Source organism: Macrotis lagotis, chromosome 6 (genome assembly GCF_037893015.1).
Source record: "Macrotis lagotis isolate mMagLag1 chromosome 6, bilby.v1.9.chrom.fasta, whole genome shotgun sequence".
Lineage (NCBI taxonomy): Eukaryota > Metazoa > Chordata > Mammalia > Peramelemorphia > Peramelidae > Macrotis > Macrotis lagotis.
This window is the reverse complement of record NC_133663.1, coordinates 204245613-204269145: the sequence shown is the minus strand read 5'-3', so window position 1 is coordinate 204269145 and position 23533 is coordinate 204245613. Positions and strand designations below refer to the sequence as shown.

The 23533-nt window shown below is 36.6% G+C and overlaps 1 protein-coding gene and 1 pseudogene across 1 annotated transcript; one reads left to right on the top strand and one right to left on the bottom strand.

Annotated features, from left to right (window-relative positions):
* Nucleotides 1-11678: 11678 nt before the first annotated feature.
* Nucleotides 11679-21198, bottom strand: LOC141492316 (uncharacterized). The gene is made up of 5 exons (XM_074192783.1): nt 21168-21198; nt 18412-18456; nt 14775-14831; nt 13979-14033; nt 11679-13470 (listed from the first exon to the last, which is right to left on the bottom strand). The coding sequence occupies exons 2-5, from the start codon at nt 18440-18442 to the stop codon at nt 11679-11681; spliced, it is 1935 nt and encodes a 644-aa protein (XP_074048884.1). The 5' UTR covers nt 18443-18456; nt 21168-21198.
* Nucleotides 21199-22255: 1057 nt separating this feature from the next.
* Nucleotides 22256-23143, top strand: LOC141491372 (protein RER1 pseudogene; annotated as a pseudogene).
* Nucleotides 23144-23533: the final 390 nt, after the last annotated feature.

Sequence of the window (23533 nt, the reverse complement as noted above, 5' to 3'; positions counted from 1 at the left end):
ATAAATTGTTACCCTGGTTCTTTACAATAACCTATATCAACTTCTATAAATACTTCATAATTCTCTGAATTCTCTGATGAGAAATTTGTGAATTCCTTTCAATTCCCATTAAGTAATTTCCAAAGATTTCTCAATTTTTCAAACTTCTGTTCAGGTTCTTAACTTATTTTTTATTCATCTCTTTTTTTCCCATTAAATTTGCCAAGATCTAAAAAAAGGCACATTGCACTCAGAAGTTATTATAGTTTTTCTTTCTGGAGTTCCATTTGTTTTTCCTTCTTAAGAGGGGAATACTTAGGAGGCACAACACACTTAGTTGTTATGTCATTTGGGAGGGATGTGTGTAAAATTTATATTATTTCACTGACCATAACAACTGTAGGTATAATGTAGTGTCCCTGAGTACATCATTTAGCCAAGCCAATTGTTAGTTACCGTGTCTGAAATCATGATTCTTACCTTTTCTTTTTTAGTATTCATCTAAAGCATAATAAATTCTTCTCCAGTCCTTCATTGTGATTTTTTTCCTATTTTTTGTTTCTTATAAGCAATATATATTTATAAAGTTACCTATTTTCATTTTATGAATGTGGCTAACCCATATATATTCCACAATTATTATTATTATTATTATTTTTATTCCTCCATAATATTTTATAGTTTTCTTCTCTCTTGCCTTCCATTGCTATTACTTTTTAAAAAGAAAAAGAAAAGGAATATGATCATCATTATTAATCTATAATTGAAGTAATTAGATCTCACTCCATTTCCTGATTTTCTTCATACAGCTTAGACTCCCATCCAAGAGCAACTTGTTTTTCCAAGTATATTCAATTTTGTAAGTTAAGTTATTTTTAGTAGTTTTAAAGATTTATTTTCCTTATTGCACTGTTTCATTAGTATTTGAATATTTTATTTTTTATTTTTTTCTCTTACCTCAGTGCTGTGGTATTTGGCCATGGCACTTCTAGGTATTTTCAATCTGAGATACTGTTGAATAAAGCTGGAGAAAGTCATGAAACTCTCTGCTGACTAAGTTCCACTACAAATTTATAATACACAACCTCAATTAGAGCCCCACTATGGCAAGGCAAGCCTTTTATACTTTCTAATTAATTTATTATTCCATTCACCAAAATGGCCCTTTCAAACCTTATCATCTATCTTCAAATCTCCTAGGACTCTCCTTCCTCGCCTCTGTCAATTGCTTCCTATTTTATTGAAGAAAAAAATCAATACCATTATCTAAGAGCTCCCTCTTCTCTCTTCTTCCTTATCTCAAATCACCAAGATGCCTTCTGTTACTGCCTCTTCTTTCAATTTGTCTTAAATGAAGAGATTACTCTTGGTTAAAGTCTATGTTATCAATAGTCTAGATGTTGGTCTCCTGAGGTAGTTAGGTGGCTAGGGAGTCTAGATTCAGGAATATCTGAGTTCAAATTCTGCTTTGGACACTTACCATCTGTGGGAGGCTGAACAAATTATTTACTTTTTTAATATTTTATTTATTTTACAATTATATATATATTAGTAGTTTCTGCCTATCATTTTATGTAATATTTTGAATTTTATAATTTCCTCCACTCTCCTTCCCTCCCTTCACCCCCCCACATTGTTTCCATGCTATACATTGATCAAAATTAAATGAGAGAGAAATCATTTCCTAGAGGAGAAAATAAAATATTAGAGATAGCAAAATTATATAGTGTGTAAGACAACTTTTTAAAAAATGAAGTTAATAGTCTTTAGTCTTTATTTAAACTCCATATATAAGTGGTATTCTCCATCACCAGTACTCTAAAATTATTCCTTGATTATTGAATTGATGGAATGAGCAAGTCCATTGAGATTGATCATCACTCCCATGTTGCTGTTAGGGTGTACAATGCTCTTCTGGTTCTGCTCATCTCACTTGGCATCAGTTCATCCAAGTCTTTCCAGGCTTCTCTGAAATCCCATCCCCCTTGGTTTCTAATAGAACAATACTGAACAAATCACTTAACCTGGATTTGCTTCAGTTTTTCTAATTGTAATTGGATATAATAATAGCACCTATCTCACAGTGTTGTTAGGAGGATTAAATGAGATAGTTTTCTTGAAGTTTTTAACCCCGTAAATAAATGCTTCCCTCCCTTGCTTAGCAAGACAAAGATCTTTACTAACACAAGTAATCCCATTCCCTTTCCATTTTCACCAGAAGATTTTCCCCCCTTCCTTCATCTGTATCTCCCACTTATCTTCTATCTCTCCTTGCCTATTGGAGACTTCCTCACTGCTTACCAACATGCCTATGTCTATCCCATGTTGAAAAAAATAGCATCCTTAACTATCTTTCTAAATTTTTCCTTTTGAGAAAACCATTCATACTTGATACCACTATTTTCTTACTTCATTCCATTGCAAAGTTTCATCCAAAGTTACCAATAATCTCTTAACTGCCAAATATAATGATCTTTTTCAGTCCTCCTCTTCTTAACTTCTGTGTAGCATTTGACACTATTGATCATCCTATTCTCCTTGATACCCTGTTTTCTCTCAGTTTCCATGCCACTATTCTAAACTAATTCTCCTCTTAAGTCCTTTGCTGGTTTCAGGTCATGCCTATTTAAGATGGATGTTCTCCAGAGTTTTGTCTTAAGCTCTCTTTTCTTCTCCCTCTCTTACTACTCCACTTAATAATCCCATTAGCTCAGGGTGACTAGGTGGCACAGTGGATAGAGCACCAGCTCTGGAGTCAGGAGTACCTGAGTTCAAATCAGGTCTCAGACACTTAATAATTGCCTAGCTATGTGACTTTGGGCAAGTCACTTAACCCCACTGCCTAAGCAAAAACAAACCAAAAAAAGATTATAATCTCATCAGCTCCCAAAGTTTCAATTATCTCTCTGCTGAGTCTCAAATCTATTTAACCATCCCTAACTTTTCTTCTAACCTCTAAATTCATATCTCTGACTATTAGATATCTCAAGTTAGATATCCTATGGATATCTTAAACTTGACTGTCCAAAGCTGAACTCATCATTGTAATCCAGACTACCCACTGGTATGGAATTCTCTCCTTATTGATATAGATGAATGTCCTGGCCTGCATGAGGAGTAGGGCAGAGTTGATCAGAGGTGAGAGGTTCAATTCTTAGCAGTCCCTCTTTGGGGACTCCTTTTCCAGGAGCTTCTGGCTTTCTGCTTCAGGAGAGAAGATAAAAGAGACCAACCTCACTTCAGACTGCCAAAGGAAAAGGCTCTGGAACAACAGAAGGTCAAGAAAGAGGCAAATAGTATCCATCATATCACTTTCTCAGCTATCTACTCAACTTTTTGGGGAATTTCTCCTTGTGTGAGATCACAGATGAAGACTGTATTATTTTCCAATAGGAAAGTTCCTTCATTCTATATTGTGTAATATAGATTCTCTTTATTATATACCTTCTCTGATTTCTGTTTTGCCATGATTTGCTTCTTTGCTATTCACTATATGTGTTCATTATAGAACTGGTATTATTAGCTGGGAAAGGAGTCAGAACTTGGTTATAGAACTTGGGATCCTTCTTACTTATGGAAATGACAAAGTGATCCAAAGTCAGATGGAATCTAATCATATCCCCAAGATGAAAAATATTTAAGGGAGCAGATATAGTTCTAGCTTGGTATCCCTCTCCCTGAGGATAACAGAGTGGTGGCCCTAGCTCCAATGTTCTGCTTTGCTTCCTTTTAGAGAAGAAAGTCTCCCTTGGAGAGGAGTGGGAGAGAAGAGAGGAGAGATTTAATTCTGCCTCCATTTGAATCACAAAGCCACACACATGTGGAGCCCACCTCTCCATATTACTACACTATCTTTCTCCAAAAAACTGCCCCCTCCTTCCAAACTTCCCTATTACTGTTGATGGTATCACCATTCTTCTGGTTGCCCAGGATCATAACTTGTTTGTCAACCTCAAGCTCTCACTCTCCCTCACCTCTCACATAAATCTGCTGCCAAGATTTGTTAAGTTTTCTTATCCATACCCTATAATCTCTTCTGAAACTGAAACCTTGGTGAAAGGCTTTTATTATCATAGTCTGCTTGTTGGTCTCTCTGCCACATGTTTCTCTCCTCTCTATCTATCCTTTTCTCAGCTGTCAAAATATCACCTCCTACTCCATGCTCCAATAAATTTAGTAGATCTCTATCCTCCCAAAATAAACTATAAAATCCTCTCCTTAATATTCAATGTCTTTCATAAGCTGTCCCTCCTGCCTTTCCATTCTTCTAATAACCTACATTTCTCCAACTATTCTGTGATCTAATGACCCTGCCCTCCTAGCTGATCTTCATATAAAATAATCCTTCTCTCAACTTGGGTATTTTCACTTCATAGTCTTCCCTATGCCTCTTCCCTTAATTGAGTTCATTGGTTCCTTCCTTCAATTAATTATTTCCCTGAGACTATGAGTTCCTTGAGATCAGGGACTGTCTTTTACTTTTCTTTGTAACTAGCACGTAGTGAGTTACTTGGTACATATTTCTTATGATGATTTAAATAAATATTTATTAATTGACTTTTGGTAGGTAACTAGAACATTCTATTTTTCACCTACCTTTCTGTGTCCTAATAAATCTAGAACATTTTCTTTTATAATTTCCCAAGGTAAAAAACATCCAAGGATTTTCTTGGTCATGATTTTCAAAAAAAAAAATCTAGTAGTTCTTAAATCATATCTCTTCAATTTGTTTTCCAGGTCAGATGTTCTTTATAATTGACATCATGCATTTTCCTAGTTTTTCAGTCCTTTAACATTGTTCTAATGTTTCTTATTGTGTTCTAATTATTCTATATCATGTTTTCAGGGAATCTAGTACTTAGATAATGTTTAATATCATTAATTATATGTTATTTATTTCTTTTCAATATTTTATTCAGTTTCTCTACAGGTAGGTGGTACAGTGGATAGAGCATTGGATTTTGGACTGATCTTAGAGTCAAGAGGACAGAAGTTTAATTCCAGCCTCAAACACATACCAGTTATTAGCTGTGTGACCCTAGGCAAGTCACTTAATCCTGATCACTTCATATCCAGGGTCATCTCTAGTCATCCTGATTCATAACTGGCTACTGGACCCAGATGGCTCTGAAGGAGAAAGTAAGGCTGGAGACTCAGCACAGCATCCCCTCACCCAAATCCATTTCTTCTGCATGTCATGACATCACCTCCCTGATGTCATGGTCTTCTTAAAGAATGAAGGACAAACAGTTTTTCTAATACTATTTTTAATTTCTTATTATCAAATCATTCTTTTTGTTTGATGCTTTACTTGTATATGTTTGTTGAATTCTTTTCTTCTGGATTTACCTACCTACTTAACACTCATCCATCACTGTGTCCAGAGTTTTCTTCTGTTTACATATCTTTAACCTTAGTTTCTGACTTGAGATTTGATGCCAAAGCCATATTCTTCTCCATGACAAACTCTTGAACAGTATGGTCTTGTCCCTTCTACAGTCTAAATGCTGATGCTGCTTTCTTCAGCCTTAGTTCTCAATGAAGTGGTTTATTCCTGACTTCCTCCCCAGGACCTCTTCCACAACCCTGAACCTGTTACAAGGAACTGGGCCTATATGTGGGACCAATTCCCACCCTCTGCTTGAATCCTGAGCTATTAACCAATCCATGGGCAAACCTACATTTATTATATTTCTTCTCTCCTTTTATACTACCACAACCTTGTTGTAGGACCTAAGCCTCTGGACTATTGTAATAGCCTTCTGTTTCATCTCCCTGAATCAAATGTCTCCCCCACTTAGCTATCAAAGTGTTATGCTTAAAATGCATGCCTGTCTATGTGTCCCTCCTCTCCTTTTCAATAAATTCCAACTGTTTCCTATAAAATCCCAAATAAAATATAAAATCCTTTTTTTTGCTTTTAAAGTCCTTTATAACCTGGCTATTTCATATTTTTACCATCTTATACCTTATTCCCCTCCACATACTCTCTGGTCCAGTGATACCAATCTACTCCTTGTTATTCTTTCACAAAGCACTGTCCATCTCCCCATAGTGCATTTTTACAGCCTGTCCCTCACTTTTGGAATGCTCTCCTTTCTCATCACAATCTCCTGGCTTCCCAGTCTTCTTTCAATTCTCAATTAAAATGCCATCTACAAGAAGACTTTTCCATTCTTTGTTAATGCTAGTGCCTTCCCTCTGAGATGATCTTCAGTTTATCCTGAATATATTCATATATAGTTGTTGGGTTTTGGATTTTTTGGGGGAGAGGTTAGTTTGTGTATGTGTATTGTTTCTCCCATTAGAATATGATTTCTGTGTGTATGTGTGTGTGTGTGTGTGTGTGTGTGTGTGTGTCCCTGTTTTCTTTTAAGTCTCAACTAAAATGATATCTACAAGAAGTTTTTTCTATTCCTTGGAAGTTAATGCTAGTGCCTTCTTTCTAAGATGATCTTCAGTTTATCCTGAATATATTTATGCATAGTTTGGGAGGTTTGGGGGGGGGTAGTTTGTGTATGTGTATTGTTTCTCCCATTAGAATACGATTTCTGTGTGTGTGTATGTGTGTGTCCCTGTATTCTTTCAAGTCTCAACTAAAATGTCATCTACAAGAAGCTTTTTCCATTCCTTGTTAATGCTAATGCCTTCCCTCTAAGATCATCTTCAGTTTATCCTGAAAATATTTATGCATAGTTTTGGAGGTTTTTTGGTTAGGGTGTCTGTGTGTGTGTGTGTGTGTGTGTGTGTGTGTGTGTGTGTGTGTGTGTTGGTGTGTGTTGTCTTTCCCATTAGAATATGATCTCCTTGAGGGCAAGTCCTGCTTTTGCCTTTCCTTATATATCCCACACTGTGTATAGTGCTGTCACATAGTAGGAACTTAAGATAAACTTTCTGACTTTATTTGACTTGTGCCTCTGTCTCCTGGGGACCAAAACAAAGATTATGCCTCAGATAAATAGCCTCCATTTCCCATTTCTTGTACAATCAGCTAATGGGAAGAGGTTTTGTTACTCACCGAGTCCTGATGGGCCCAGATTTCTCCTTGCGTTTTTGTCCTTTACCTATTTGCTTGATCCTCTGGTGTAGCTCAAGCATTTATGAGATCCTTTTAGGACATCAGGAAAGCCTCTAGGCTCAGGTTGCGTACCATCCTTTTCCCTGTTACCATCTCCTTGTGTTGTGACCTATTTAAAACCCACTTTGCCCCATGATGAAGCTCCAACTAGAAAGTTGTCTCTGCTTTGTCTCCATCTGTGTACTAATTAGCATATGGGGAACTGACTGTTTCTCTTTCTGTGGCTCTGAGATACTGGCTTCAACCCGCCAAGTATGTTCCTGATCAGAATGTTCACAATGAGTGGGAGAGTTCAGTTGTTCCCATGATGAACTCAGGTGTAAAAGAAAAGAAAGAGATACATAAAGAAGTCATTACAACACAAAGAAAGAGACATAGAAAGTTAAGAGCTCTTTAAAGAACACATAGGTTTTAGGTATTACAGAATAAGCACAATAATCAACATCTTTTGATTAACTTGTACTAGGAGGTCAGAAGGAAAAAAGAGAACTTAGTACCTGACAAGAGTCTCTTTAAGTGCCCCCTCAGGGTCCATGAGAAAGGTGAAGTTTTGGGAATGGTCCATGTCCTTTATTAGAGAGTTTGTCTTTTGGAAGTGGTTGGGGGTATTGTATTGGAGAAATTGTTTCTGGTCAGGGCGGCCAAGATCTTTGAAGGAGATGACTTAATATGACTGTTGAGCCTGCCTGGGTAATCTAGCATCTAGCTTGACCCACTGGTGAAAGCATGACCAAGGTCAAAGAAAAATCAAGAGGAAGTATTTTAACAGAGCTTTGAAAGTTACAAGAATCAGTATCCAATATATAAGACTACAGGATTTTTAACAGTGCAAAAAAGATTACAAAATTTATTTCCAATTACAATATTTCCTATGTCCCTAATTCTCTGCATCCACCGTCTTTTGGCCATCTTATTTTGTAGTCCTAAACTAAATTGTCGAGCTAGTTAGTGCTTCTTCTTGGTTTTATTGATCATTGCTTCATCTGGCACCTTTTGAAAAAAATCTATTTGGGAGTTTGTTAAGAAATATGGGCTTGACTCTCACTCTAAAATTTAATCCCAGTAGAACCAAGAAGTGTGTTGCCCAGGAGAGACAATTGTATCCAGGAAAGAGGAACATGTAAGAAAATAAAGGTTTCACTGCAGCCTTCAAGATGGAAATGTCCTTGGTCATGTGTATTAAATGGCATAGGACATGTATAACCCAGGTGTATACCCTCTCTATGTGTCATAACAAATAACATCCTTTACATGTATTACATGTAAGTAAAAACAGAAGAAAAAGAATCTGACCATAGACAATTACTTTGGTTCCAAGGAAGGAAGATCAAAATACACACTGAGAGGATGACAAAGTCAAAGTTTCTGTATCCAAAGCCTCCAAGAAAAATATAAATTGGTCTCAGGCTAGGGAAGAGCTCAAAAAAATTTTGAAAATCAAGAAAGGGAGGTAGAGGGAAAATTAGGAAGAGAAATGAGAGCGATACAGGAAAATCATGAAAACCAAGTCAACAGCTTGGTGAAGGAGATACAAAAAAAAAAAAACTGGAAGAAAATAACATTTTAAAAACTACTTTAGGTCATATAGAAAAAGCAGTCTAAAAGGTCAATAAGGAGAAGAATGTCTTAAAAAGTAGAATTGGTCAGTTGGAAAAGGAGATTAGAAAAGTTCTCTGAAGAAAATAATTCCTTCAAATGCAGAATGGAGCTAAAGGGAAACTGACTACTTTGTGATAAAACAAAAAACAATAAAACAAAATCAAAATAATAAAAAACTATAAGAAAATGTGAAATAGCTCATTGGAAAAATAACTGACCTGGAAAACAGAACCAGGAGAGATAATTTAAAAATTACTGGGTTACCTGAAAGCCATGACCAGGAAACAAAACCTAGACTTCATTTTTTAAAGAAATTCTCCAGGAAAATTGCCCTGATACACTACAAGCAGAGAGTAAAATAGAAATTGAGAGAATCCACTAATTGCCTTCCAAAAGAGATCCTAAAAATAACCCCCCCCCAGAATATTATAGCCAAATTCTAGAACTTCCAAGTCAAAGGAAGGAATTGAGGTCTCTGCAGAGGGGAGGGGGATGTCCCCAAAACTCTCAAAAGCTTAGAAAGTGCATCATTCACCCTGGAAGCAAAGCCTCTTAACAAAGAGTTAAAATCAGAAAGAAACCATAAAGAAGCAACTCAAATATTGTGGAACTACAGTCAGGATTACACAGGATTTAACAGCATCTACTTTAAGGGCTCAGAGGGCTTGGAATAGGATATTCTGGAAGGCAAAAGAGCTTGGATTACAATTGTGAATCAACTACCCAGTAAAATTAAACATCTATTTTCAGGGTAAAAGATGGGCATTCAATAAAATAAAGGACTTTCAAACTTTCCTGTTGAAATGACCAGTTCTGAACAAAAAGTTTGATTTCTAAGTACAGGACTCAGCTGAAGCATAGAGAGGATGGACAGGAAGGGAAAATTATCAGGGATTTAATGATGTTGAACTGCATGTATTTCTGCATGGGAAGATGATACCGATAACTCATAGGAACATTTTCATTTATTAGGGCAGTTAAAAGGAACACATATAGTCAAGGCACATAAGGGAGCTGAATATGAAGGTATAATATATTACAAAGATGGAGTTAATGGGTGAGAAAGGAATGTACTGGGGAAAAGGGAAAGGAGAGGTAGAATGGGCTAAGATATTTCACATAAAAGAGGCAAGAAAAAGCTTTTGCAATGGAATGGAAAGGAGGGAAGGTGAGAGGAATAAGTGAACTTTCATGACTCAGAGAGGAAATAACATACATACTCAATAGGGTATAGAAATCCAAAATACTTTAGAGGAAAAAAGGAGAGAAAAGAAATGGAAGAAAGGGGACAAAGGGAGGAGAGTGGGAGAGGTAAGTCAAATACAATACACTTTTAAGGAAGGACAGAGTGAGAGGAGACAGAATAGCATAAATGGGAGTGGGGAGAAATAGGATGGAGGAAAATACATCTAACAAAAGCAATTTCTTTGATGGGCTTATGATAAAGAATGAGATCATCCCAGCCAGAGACAGAACCAATGATATCTGAACACAGCCTGAAGTACACCTTTTTTTTTCCCTCTCACTAATTTTTCTTGAGGTTTCTCTATCTTTGTGTGGGGGGAGGGGGGAATTATGTTTACTTTTACAAGACTATTGTAATAATGTGAAAAGAAATCTAAAACAAGAGCAAGCATGGATAAAAAAAGAAGAGATTTGAAAAGACCTCTCACTCCTTCCCTTTTGGAAGTTTCTAAATATTGTTCAGAAAACTCAAGTGGGAGTGATCTATAAAAACAAAATGCCTTTAAAAATTTTAAAAAGACAAAAAAAAAGAATAGGAAAAGTTAGAAGGGGCAGTGGATAGAACACCAGCCCTGGAGTCAGCAGGACCTGAGTTCAAATCTAGCCTCAAACACTTAATGCTTGCTTAGCTATGTGACCTTGAACAAGTCATTTAACACCATTGTCTTGCAAAAAATTTTTTTTAAAGTTTAAGAATGGCATAAAAATCCTTTAATGAGTTTATTATATCAGAGAAAAGAGTTAGAGAATGAAGCTCTTCTGTCCTGTGGAAAGTTAATTAGTATTACATTCTATCTGACTAAAGGCTATGAAATGTAAAGAGTGGGGAGGAACAATGAGATTACTTCCTCAATTCCTGGGAAGATCCATAATTAGTTTCTTCTCAAAATTTAAAAAAAAATCACATTCATTGTCTTCCAATTTAAGTAGAGCAACCAAGACACAAAATCAAATTCAAATTTCCAAGAGTCACTGGGGATCCTTTACTGTCAAAAGATATATTTTTTTTTAATTTTAGAAATCTTTTGAGAAATGTCATCAAGGGGAAGCTAGGTGGAGCAGTGGACAGAGCACCAGCCCTGGAGTCAGGAGTACCTGAATTCAAATCTGGCCTCAGACACTTAATAATTACTTAGCTGTGTGGCCTTGGGCAAGCCACTTAACCCCATTGTCTTGCAAAAACCTTAAAAAAAAAGAGAGAGAAATGTTATCAAGTATCTAGTTGGTTTTATTTCTCTGCCATAGATAAAATTATTTACCATTCTTCAGAATAGTGGTCAGAAGTTCATGAATAAATACAAAAATGATTCTATAAATACAAGAATAAAATCAAGGTAATAAATTCTGAGTAGGAAGTTCAAAATGGGGTGAAAAATACACCGGCAAAGAGAAGCTAATTCATTGTTTTTCATTGATAACTCGGGAGTCCTAGTTTTACAACTCATAGGAACCTGGAGGTAATAGGACTAAAAGGAAAGTGGGCTTTTTTAAAATCACTTTTCATTGAGTATAGGGATCCTCAATGACTTGAATTGCCTGCTTTCCATTATTGACAATGGGAATGAGTAGTAGTAATAGTGGTAGTAATGATGGTAGTAGTAGTAGTAGTAGTAGTAATAGTAGTAGCAGTAGGAGTAGGAGTAGGAGTAGTAGCAGAGGAAGAAGAAGATGATGATGAAGAAGAAGTAGAAGTAGTGGTAGGATGGGTGGAAGTAGGTATAGGAGTAGTGGTCATAGTAGTTTATGCTTATTTGACACAATGGTTAAAAGTAATTATTTATTTTTTATCCGCACAATAAAACTTTTTCTGTGGAGTTTTGAAAATTAATTTAATACCTATTTCCAGCTCAGAACCAGGTATAGGTGTTGGTATGGCCACTAATGTTGCTGCATGAGGGTCTCTTGTTCCTTTAATATGAATACAACCAGATGGAATCCAGGAAGCACATATCAAGCAGATCTTATAACTTGATGACACATATGGTCCAGACTTTGGATGAGAGCATCCTCTCATTTTCCGCAGGAGAATCTGCTTATGTAAATCCTTTATTATTTTGTCCTGGGGAATGGAATTGATGATGTGCTTAACGGTTTTTAAAGGTATATTCCCACCTTCAATAATAAATGGTTTGAGATAAACTAAATCCAATGTAGGCTTTTTATTTGGCACCTTCTGAATAGAATGGTTGGGATTTAGGATAGCCTCTTTCAAGTAACTGTGGTTCATTGGGCTCTGGGTACACTGGTCACAGTATTTTTGAAATTTACTACAGTGTTTAAAACATAGTGGAAGCTCACTTTTTTGCACAGACTGAGCCTTCTTATCAGAGCCTGATGAAAGTGTATCTTGGTGGAAAAGGTAAGAATGTGGTGGTGGTTCAACCTTAGCTGATCTACACTGTGTTTCCAGGAAAAGGCAAGGAGATAAGGTTACAGAGGTGTCTCTAGATTGATTTTCAAGGCATGATGAAGACACAGTTGTAGCCCAGGTATGGTCATCACGTCCTGGAGATATAAAAGCTTTGACTTTGGCCTTGTTGACAAAGGGTGATAACACTGTTGCCTTAGTCTTCATGGAGTAAAAAGAGTACGATGGAACCTCAATTTTATGGCAAGGGTATATTGGAGGTATGGGCCAATGTCTGAGTCTTGGTGGATGTTCAGTCTTGTGATCAGAGTTTCGTGGAATCTTAGGAAGGTGATGACAATTTGATAAAACCTTTACTTGGTTTCCAATACAAAATGGAGTTTCTTTATAATGCTCAAGCTGGGGTAAATGTGGGACAGAAGCTCTGTTCCTGCTAGCAGGAAGTAATGATGTTGGAGCTGTATTCCCCACAAAACTTTTGGGAAGTGGTGTTCTTTTAACCTTGGATGAATTTTTGAGACTGGGTAATGACACAACTGGAACTCTTTCCTTAGCGCCACTTTTGAAAAATCGTCTTCTTGCTGGCTTAGCTGGGTTCTTGAGGTAAGGTAATGACTCAACTGCTGTCCAATGATCAGAGAGAGATAATGAAGTAGCCTTGGACCATTGGTCAGAATAGAATAATGATGGAGTGTTAGGTTGGTGGCCAGAATGAGTTGCAGGTTTTGCAAATAAAGTTGCAGTGTTCTGGGGTGTATGATGAGGGTCATAAGTGTAGGGGCCTATATGTGGTGAGTGTGCCTCCATTGTCCAGGGTTTGGGGGAAGTTAGCAATTCAGGTTTGAACTTAAGATCAAGATTGGTTGTCCTCAGTCTATCCTGGGGCTGCACTTGTTGATTAGACAAAGATGTTGATTGGACAATCCAGTGAGAAGGACATGGTAATAGCACAATCTTGGGCTGGTGATAAAAACGTTTTTGAGGGTGGTTGGGAAGTTGGGGAGATTTTTTTTTAATGTCTGACTTATTCTCTGGAGGTACATTGAAATTCAAGGGTTCTTTTAAGGATCTTTTCAAAAGTGTAGGAATTGTACTAGGCAATCTCCCTTCTCCAAATTTAGGATTGTGGAGAGAGCAAAAAGGCAAGAATTGACTTAACCTTCTCAAGATATTTTGGGACAACTTGTCAGTATGTTTCTCCCTAGAGTAGAGAAGAAAAAGCAATAAAGATGTGTAAGAGAGTTAAAAACCACCTTATTAGTAGGAGTATTCTTCAATAGGATTAAATCAGTCAAGAAATGGGTCAGTCTTAAGGACAACTTGGTCATCTGAAGAATAAGATGGATTATAAATCTACTATATCTATAGCACAAAGAAAGACATCTTAGCTGGCAGGCATAATAGGAACAATAACATTTAATTTGGAATGGAAAGATTCAATCCCGAAAGGTCCTTGTGAGTAAATATTGTTCAGTTCATTGCATGTGTATCCCCAGTGACTAGCACAGTATACATTTGATGATTAATAAATATTTGTTGGTTGAATAATTCATAATCATTACCTTGGCATAACCAGCCTCTATGTCCAAATTAGTATCCTGTTCTTACCAAACAGGTCTCTATTTCCCTAGCGTTGAAAATATTTTTTTTTTCCTTTTTGGAAAATAGAGACTGCATAAGAACAAAATATGACAAAGGAAATTTCTTACTCTTTTATTGCTGTACTTAATCTTCGTCTCCAAATAGCCTCAGCAGTGCTGTGTTCTGGAAAAAAAAAGGCAAAGTTGAGCTGGATCTGGGGTGAGATTTTGTGGTCCAGGAAAAATAATTTGTTTATTATAGAACCCTATTTACAGTTTGTAAACTGTCATCCCCATAAGTGGTACTTGAGATATGTAGTAAACATAAGCATTATTATTTCTATTTTCCAGAAGAGGAAACTGAAGCTGAGAGAAATTGAGTGACTGGGAGCATATCAATGGTTAATTAGTGGTAGAATCAGAGCAAAATGAGGTCTTTCTTAAGCCTTGATGTATTCCCATATTCACAAGTTATCCCTGAATCTGCTCTCTCTCATACCATTCTCATCAATCCATGTCCATTCCTTGCATGCATGGTACTTTCTTTTATCTTTGGCCAAGGCTCATATCATAGCTAGATGTTAGCTTCCCGAACTAGTTAGGTGTGGGGCAGTGGATAGAGTATTGTTCATAAAGTCAGAAAGATCTTAGTTTGAAACCTGTCTCAGACATCCTGGGCAAGTCACTTAACCTTTCTCAGTCTTACTTTCCTATAAAATGGAGATAATAACAGCTCCTACATTACAGGGATTTGTGAGGATCAAATAACTTAGCATATATAAAATGCTTAGCAAACTTAAAAGTGTTATATAAATGCTAACTAAGCTTATCATATTTATTACTTCCTATAGGATATTCTTGCTTCTACTCCCCCGCCCCAACTTCAATCCTTCTTTCATACAATTGTCATAATAATCTTTCTTACCCATAAGTCTGGTCATGATATTCATCTCCTCAGAAATCTTCAGTGGTTCCCTGTTGCCTATCAAAGAAAGTAAAGTAATTAATTTGCCATTCAATAAAACTGATCATGTCCTTTGACCCAGAAATGCCAATATTGAGCCTCTATCCAAAAGAAATCATAAAAAACAGGAAAAATCTCACAAGTTCAAAAAATAGCAGCTATTTTTATAGAAGCAAAGAATTAGAATTGAGGGGATACCCATCAATAAGAGGAATGACTGAAAAAGTTATAGAGTACTATTGTACTATAAGAAATGATGAGTAGTCAGACTTTAAAGAAGCATGGAAAGAATTACATGAACTGTTGCTGAGTGATGAGAGCAGAACCAAGAGAACATTGTTCACATTAGCAATGACACTGAGATGATCAACTAGGATGGAAGCAGCTCCTCACAGCAGTTCAGAGATCAAGAACAAATCCTGAGAGATCTGCTAAGGACAATGCCATCCACATCCAAAGGAAAAAAAAAACTTGGAATCTGAATGCATATATGTTCACTTTGTTAAAACTTCTCCTATTTTTTTCCTTCTTATCTCATGGTTTTCTTTCTTTCCCTTTATTTCTAATTGCGTTAATGTTAAATAATATGAAAAAATGTGCATGTACGTACATACTGTTTGCTGCCATGGGAATAGGGAAGGAAGAGAAAGTGGTAGAGAAATGTGGAACTCATGAATTTGTGAATGGATGAATGATGAAAAATTATCATAGCATGTAATTGGAAAAATAAAATAAAATTTCAATTAAAAAACTAATTTGGCATTCAACACTCTACAAAATTTGGCATCAGTCTACCATACTATTCTTATATCATTACCCTCTCACCTTCTACACTTGATTCAAGCTCTGCTATACTTTGCCCTTTAAAAACATAACTTTGACAATGTCAAAAGGTTCAGTATAAGAAACTTATACTATTTTGTTAATAGAAATGACACTAAAGAAGATGCACTGCCAAACCCAAAAGACCACTAGACTTTTCCATCTGACTTATAACTGAAACCTTCTATATTTGCATCTATCCCATTAGAATGTAAGCTCTGTAAGAGCAGAGATAGCCTTGCTTTTTTATTTGTATTTCTGGAGGTGGGAATAATGTTTTGTATACATTACTAAATGCTCTTTTTTCACTCATTTCATTCATTGCTTGTTGAATTGTTACCCATTTTAAAATTCTAACTCAAATGCCACATTCTATCGAATAGAATGGAAACCTGCTCTGATCTTCTCTGTCCTACCCTGCAGTGTCAGTTAACAACTTTGTCTCTTTGACCTCCCTAATATATCTATCATGTAATACTGTGTATTGAGAGATGCAGCATGGTGTAAAGGAGAGGTTCTCAAAAGTCTGAAGACCCAAAATGAAATCCTACTTCTGAAATATTTTGGCTGTGTTACCTGAGCTGCCAATTTAGGAGTTATACTCTCAAACCCCATATCCAATCTATTGCCTATCAATTTTATTCTCATATCATCTCTCCCATACACCTTCTACTCTTCTCTGACAGTGCTACCACTATAGGTAAGATTCTTATTACCTCATGTCTGAATGATTGCAATAGCCAGCTAATTAGTCTCCCTGATGCAGATCTCTTCCCTTCTAGTCCATCCTCCATTCATCTGTCAAATCAATATTCCTAAAGTACATGTCTAACTATGACACACTCACATTCTCAATAAATTCCAATGGCTCTCTGTCATCTCTATGGGCCCTTCACAACTTTCCCCATCACCCACTACCTTTCCATTCTTCCATTCTTCTTACATATTCTCTCTCTCTCTCTCTCTCTCTCTCTCTCTCTCATTGTTGTTGTTCAGTCATTTTAGTTGTGTATATGATCCCATTTGGGATTTTCTTGGCAAAGATTTTGAAGTGGTTTGTCATTTCTTTTTCCAACTTAATTTACAGATGATAAACTAAGGCAAACAGTCAAGTGACTTGACCAGGGTGACACTGCTCAAGAGTGTCTAAGATCAGACTGGAATTCAGAAAAATGAGTCTTCCAGATTCAAGGCCTGATTCTAACAACTGTACCCCTTGGCTGCCCCTTCATAATCTATAGTCCAGTGACCCTGGCTTCTTACTGTTCCTTGAACAAAACACTCCATCTAAATTTGACATTTTCACTGTCTTGCATGTCCTTATTTCTACATCCATTTCCTTGTCGTCAAGCCCTCAGTTAAAATCCCTCCTTCTGCAGGAAAATTTTGTTGATATCCTTTTAATTCTAGTGCCTTCATTCTCCTGAGTTTTTTTGAGAGCAGTGTCTCTCCCAAAGGAGATTAAACAAATTTTTCTTTACTGACTGACTGACATTTAACTTTTCATTGCTTTAAGTCATTATAAAACTCTAAAACTACAAATTGAAAAAGAGAGAATCCACAAATTGTAGGTCATTCAACTTTATTATCATTCTGAGTACATTCTGGGTGGTAAATATTCAGAAATGAAAGAATTTTCTTTGGGTGCTTGTTTTTACAGTGGGGAGAGACAGGATGGATAAAATAAATCTTTCTTAATAAAAATATATGTAATTAAAAATATAAGTTTTAAAGCATTCTGCATTGGTTAGGCAACCTTGTTCATGTAGGAATTTCCTATACTATTGAAATAACAATTTTCATTTTTAATGTGTCCTACAGTTATAAGTTTCAGTATATTTAGGCATTTAGATCCTGTAAAATTCATGAGATAAGTAATTCTTTTTTTTTTTTTTTTGGTTTTTGCAAGGCAAATGGTGTTAAGTGGCTTGCCCAAGGCCACACAGCTAGGTAATTATTAAGTGTCTGAGGTCACATTTGAACCCAGGAACTCCTGACTCCAAGGCCGGTGCTTTATCCACTAAGCCACCTAGCAGCCCAAGATAAGTAATTCTTTATTTCTCCATTCTTCTTTTGGCTTTATGAGATTGGATAGGAAAAGGTTATAGGAAGGAAATAACTTCTCTTACAGATTTAAACCAAATAAAATATCAAAGTATGTCAAGAAAGTAAGTTGGAGAAATTTTGACAAGTAAAGAAGATGAGAGAATGTATTTTTGAGGGGCAGAAATTTTGCAAATTTGAGGGAAAAATCAAGAAAAATGCAAAGATCCATCATGAGAACCCATAAACTGATCCAGATTTCACTTCCAGAGTGTAAGGCCAGCAAGCAGAATAAAGACCAGAAAGAGTCTATTAAAAGGATTAAGGAAGATCAAGGGAGGATTGAAAGCTGAAAAGACATACTCAACAAGGAGGGAGGTCAAGATCAAGTAAGTGAAAAAATTAATACTGAATCAATTAAAAGAATGGATTGGTGGGTGAAATGTGAAATGTGAAACATTTGTGTTTCTGTGTGTTCTGTCTTTACCTAAAGTTGATATATATCCCATGTATATATATGTTCCCCCCGATATAGGATAGTACTCTGCACATTCTACATACAACATTTTCATGTTTCCATATATCATACTACCATTTGGGTCTGAGATCAGAAGGATGAGAAAACACACAAACACATACACACACACACACCTCCTACAACAGAGAATTGGGATTAAAGTCTAAAAAATATAGAGGTAGCTATTTGAAAGAGCTGAAAGAAAAATTTTCTCACCTTTTTTCCATATCTTGAATTTTTTCTCCATATGTCTACCTTTTTCTTGAAGAAAAAAGAGTTGATAACTATAAAATGAGAAGAGTTCATTTATTCCCTAAACCAAACTAATGAACTGATTACCATCACAACTAGTCCTATCCTTATCTAAAGATCTTGAAAAAAATTAGCTTTGTTCTCAACAATATAACTTTCAATGTAACATCCTAAACTTAGAATCATTTTCTTCATCATTGGAATATGAGTAAAGGTAGTCTTTGGCCTTCAGGGTTTCCTGGATTATCCCTCCTCCCACTTCCATCTCTTATTTATACTTTAAAGAAAGGATCTAATAAATTCATATGTATAAGTAGCAAAATCTTACTTCTAAGTACCCATCAAAGTATCGAAATTAGCCATTCTAGTGATATTTTAAAGTTATGGAAGGCTTAATGAATGAAGTCAATGAATTTCAAATTTCATCCAAAGAAATATTTATTAAACAGGGATGATCTAATTAAACCAAATTACCTGAGATCAAATCTAAGTAATACTTGTTTAATTTTCCAGAATCACCTTCTGAAGACTAGGCCCACCCCATCCTCTAAGAAGTTGTCTTATATATATTTACATACTTCTTAAGTTTTAAAAAAATTGTTTTTTAAGATTGGTTTGAAGATTCAGTGATAATCCCTATGGTCACAAAATTAAAATACTTATTTATCTTCATAATAAACCTGGGAGGTACATGTTCTTATTATTCTCTTTTTTTTCAGATTAAGAATTTGAGACTTAAGGTCAAATGACTTGTCCAGGGTCACTTAGTAAGTGTCTAAGGTTGGATTTGAATTCAGGTCTTTCTTACTCCAAGTCCAATATTAGTAACAATAAAATGAGATATTTGTAAAGTGCTTTATAATCCTTAAAGCTTTATACAAATATCTCTTATTGTTATTAAAATATTATTATGAAATCAGAATTTGACTTCATAAATCTAGATTATATAGGCCTTTTCTAAGCCTTTAAATAATATTAAGACTATGTTCCCCCCACCAATTTTTTAAAGTCCCTCACCACTAGGAGCTTCAAAACAATCAGGAAAGTCAAATATTCCCAAGATCAGGAACCTTGTGTAGACCAATTCCAGCTTGCTATTAAGGCCACCAAACTCCCCAGCAGGAAGATACAAAAATAACAATTTCTCAATTGAGAAAAAAAATCAATGAAAAAAAAGGTGGGCTATCTATTCCAGTATATTTAACCACAAGGCCTCTGTAACCAGCAGGAGATCTGAAGTCACTTTGACATCATAGAGCATTGCCCAGAGTGGTACCACCTATTTTAGGGGACCAGTCAATGCAGGATAGATTCAGAAATGGTCACACTTTAAGAACTCCACTCCTAGACAATATACAAAATAGCTCCAACTTATAATTGTATCATATACTGACTTTTCTACTAGTTCATCAACTGGAATGAATTTGCAGGTATATCATTGGCAAAGCTAGAATTTGGAAGTGGTTTTCTGAAGCCTTTCAACATAAGGTAAGAGAGAGACAACATAAGTACATTCCATTAAGTTTCCTTGATTTAGAATTTAAATTACATTTCCATATAAATCTGAAAGAACAAGAATTCAGACTCCAAGAAAACAGTCCACCAGGAAAAGGAAATTCTCTCCCTCTTCCCTTTCCCTCTCTTGCCTTTCTCCTCCCTTCTCCCAGAATACAAACAACTCTACTTTGGATTCCAGTTCCCTGATTTAATAATCTATTTCTATGCTTTGTTGCAATTTGAATAAGCCATTCTGCATAACTAATTCATTCCTTCCTCATCTACCCCCACCTTCTCCCTCTCTCCTCCTTCCCTCTACCTCCAAATCTCTCTGGTGCTTGTCTAATGTGTTATTTATCTCTAGGTCTCTGTGCTTAGACAAATGTGACCTATATAACAGTGATAAATTCAATTTGTTGAATAAATTCCTTGCAAGATCAGGACAAATACTTGCTTTTATTACCTGGAGGATTGTAAGAAAATAAAAGAACAGCCTCAGAGAAATCTAAAAGAGTCTCAAGTTATGAAAATAAAGCATAGGTCCCCAAAGCATTTTTCATGTTCTTTTTTGTTTTGGTTTGAAATCTCCTAATAAGCACTTATTAAATGTTTGAATTTCCTATAGTCTCTTTCTGAATAGAAACCAAATAAATAATTGTTAAGGTCTTTTTTTTTCCTTCTCAAACACTACTTCTCTTAGAGAAAATATATTCTAAGCAAAGTGCTTGGCAGAGAGTAGACCAATTATCTTACTATTGGATAAATTCTTATGGATAAATTATCTCCTCTCCCATTGAGCTCAAACTTCCAGAATGTTCCTTCACCCATTGTTGATCATGAGAGAATTTCTAAAACACTTGCTTCCTGGGGTACCTCTTGAAATGAAGACTTTTTCCCCCCTACATAGCCCTAGTTCTAATGGACTTCTCAAAAGTAAGATCTTCAAGAATAGTCAGAAACCAGATATTCCAGATGTTACCAAGAGAATGAACCTAGGCCAAACTAGATCTAAGTGGCTTTAGTGACTACAAACTTACCTAGACAGGGAAGAAGGGGAAAGACTGAGGAATTTTCAATAGAAATAACCAAGGGAAAGGAAAAGCAACCAGCTAACTCTCTGGAGGCAGGTGTGTGTGTGTGTGGGGGGCGTGGAATAGCACTCTACTCTGCAACTGTTTTGTGTGTACTGGGGGAAAAAAGATAGAAAATATTTCATCAAATACCTATAGCATTACTTGAATCACCAGGCCTCTGTCCCCAAGAAGAGACCTTATCCCTTGATGTCAGTATCTCTGACATCATAAAGCCTTAGCTGTCCATTGTCTACATTATTCAGCACTTTTAGAAACCAGTCAGTGCAAGTTTGAGAAATGATCCTGTCCTAAGGCACTCTATGCTTTGATGTATGTGAATTCTCCATAACTGTAATATAGTCCCTCCACATCTAAATCTATCAGAATACTTATTTTTCTCCAGGGCTCATCATCTCTCCTCATCCAGGAAGCTTTTCCTGAGCCTCTTAGTTACTAAAACTTTCTCCATTCTCAGAGAACCTTGTATTATATTTATCTTCATACAAATTTCACTTCCCAAGTAGAAAGTAAACTTCTTGAGGGCACAGAACCTAATATGGTGCCTTCTTTAATTTATAAAAATGTATTTTGAAGTGAAATACATATGTCCTGTCCTCACTAACTGGATACTCCCAACAGCTCTATCAATATCTATTGAAATGCTTAAAATTCTTGAACTTTTGTTCATTCTCAATTTTAAGTGTCTTTTGAGGTCTCAACAGCATCCAGTTTACAAAAAAGTGAATTTAATACATATTTCTATGTACTCTATAGAGAGATTTCAGATAAAAGAGAAATTCATTATTGCTCTGTAACCCACAAGTGGCACCATAAGGTAAAGATGGCTGAATAAAAGGAAAAATAAAAGAAGCCTTCACTCCATTATACCCTTGGAACTTTAAAGACAAGTCATCATCTTTTCCCAGTTCCTCCTTTGAGCTCTCCCTTAGGCATGGTCTTTCCTTGATCGAAGTCTCTACTACCTGGTCATTCTAGAACAAGGAGAAATCTTTGAATTAAAGAATAATGGAAGTTCAAGAATTTTGTCTTTACCAACTACATTTTTCTATCATATGTCTGTTTATACATGAATCAATAGCCTAGGACGGGAAGGGGGAGGGAAGTGCAAGAAATATAAGCCAGGGTTGGATGCCCAGGAGGAGCGGCTGGGGGGCAGAAGTGCCGGGCGGCAGCCTCCCGAAGCGGGCGCACCGGCGGCGGCAGCGCCGCTCCTCCTCCTCCTCCTGCCCGTGGCCCTGAGGGGCGTCGTGGCCGGGCCGCAGCGGCGCAGCGGGCAACAGAATGTCCGAAGGAGACAGCGTTGGAGATTCTGTTCATGGGAAGCCTTCTGTGGTGTTTAGATTTTTCACAAGACTTGGACAGATTTACCAGTCCTGGTTAGACAAATCTACTCCTTATACAGCTGTGCGATGGGTTGTAACTTTGGGATTAAGTTTCATCTACATGATTAGAGTTTACCTATTACAGGGTTGGTACATCGTGACATACGCCTTGGGAATCTACCACCTCAATCTTTTCATAGCTTTCCTTTCGCCAAAGGTAGATCCCTCCTTAATGGAAGACTCAGATGAAGGGCCTTCTTTACCAACAAAACAAAATGAGGAATTTCGTCCTTTCATTCGAAGGCTTCCAGAATTTAAATTTTGTCACTCTGCTACTAAGGGCATTCTTGTTGCTATGATCTGTACGTTTTTTGATGCTTTCAATGTCCCAGTGTTCTGGCCGATCCTTGTGATGTACTTTGTCATGCGTTTCTGTATCACCACGAAGAGGCAAATAAAGCATATGATTAAATACAGGTAGATACCGTTCACACACGGGAAGAGGAAATACAAAGGGAAGGAAGACATGGGGAAGACATTCGCTAGTTAAAATCTGAACTGACCTTGTCGCCACATTCATCCAAGAAGAACCGTTTTGAGCCATTGTAACAATGCCTTTTTTCTTCATATAAAGTAGTTGATTATGAGGGAGTCGAAATTTTCTTTGTAAAAAGGATCTTCAATTATTTGTAACGGAAATGTCAGAAAGGTTTTGAAGACGCTGGCATTTAAACCAAATTGCATCGAGGTCATTTTTCGGTCAGGTCAATGTGTTTCACAGAATCAAGGGATTCTGGAAGACTGCGACAGTGGGAGAAGAGTCTTATGTTAACGGTGACCTCCGTCACCATCACAATCCGTCTGCACGGCCCCCGAGTGCTTCGGAGTGAGTAGGGAAGGAGGGAGGGAAGCATGCCAGGAGCTGCCTTTTGCTTCTTCTGTGGTGTGGTATTCATGGGGATGTCTAAAGCCTCCTTAAGATGCAGTCGGCGACCTTCAGTTGTCTGGGCACATGCATGGTATTTGGGGGCCATAATCAAGTCTCATTGAATAGTAGAGCTGATGATAAATTGAATGCTGCCTTTTTCCTAAAGAACTTAACATTTTAAAGGTGATTTTCAAGTAACTGTATATGGGGGAATCTTAATGTCAGTTTCCTAATTGCATCGAACT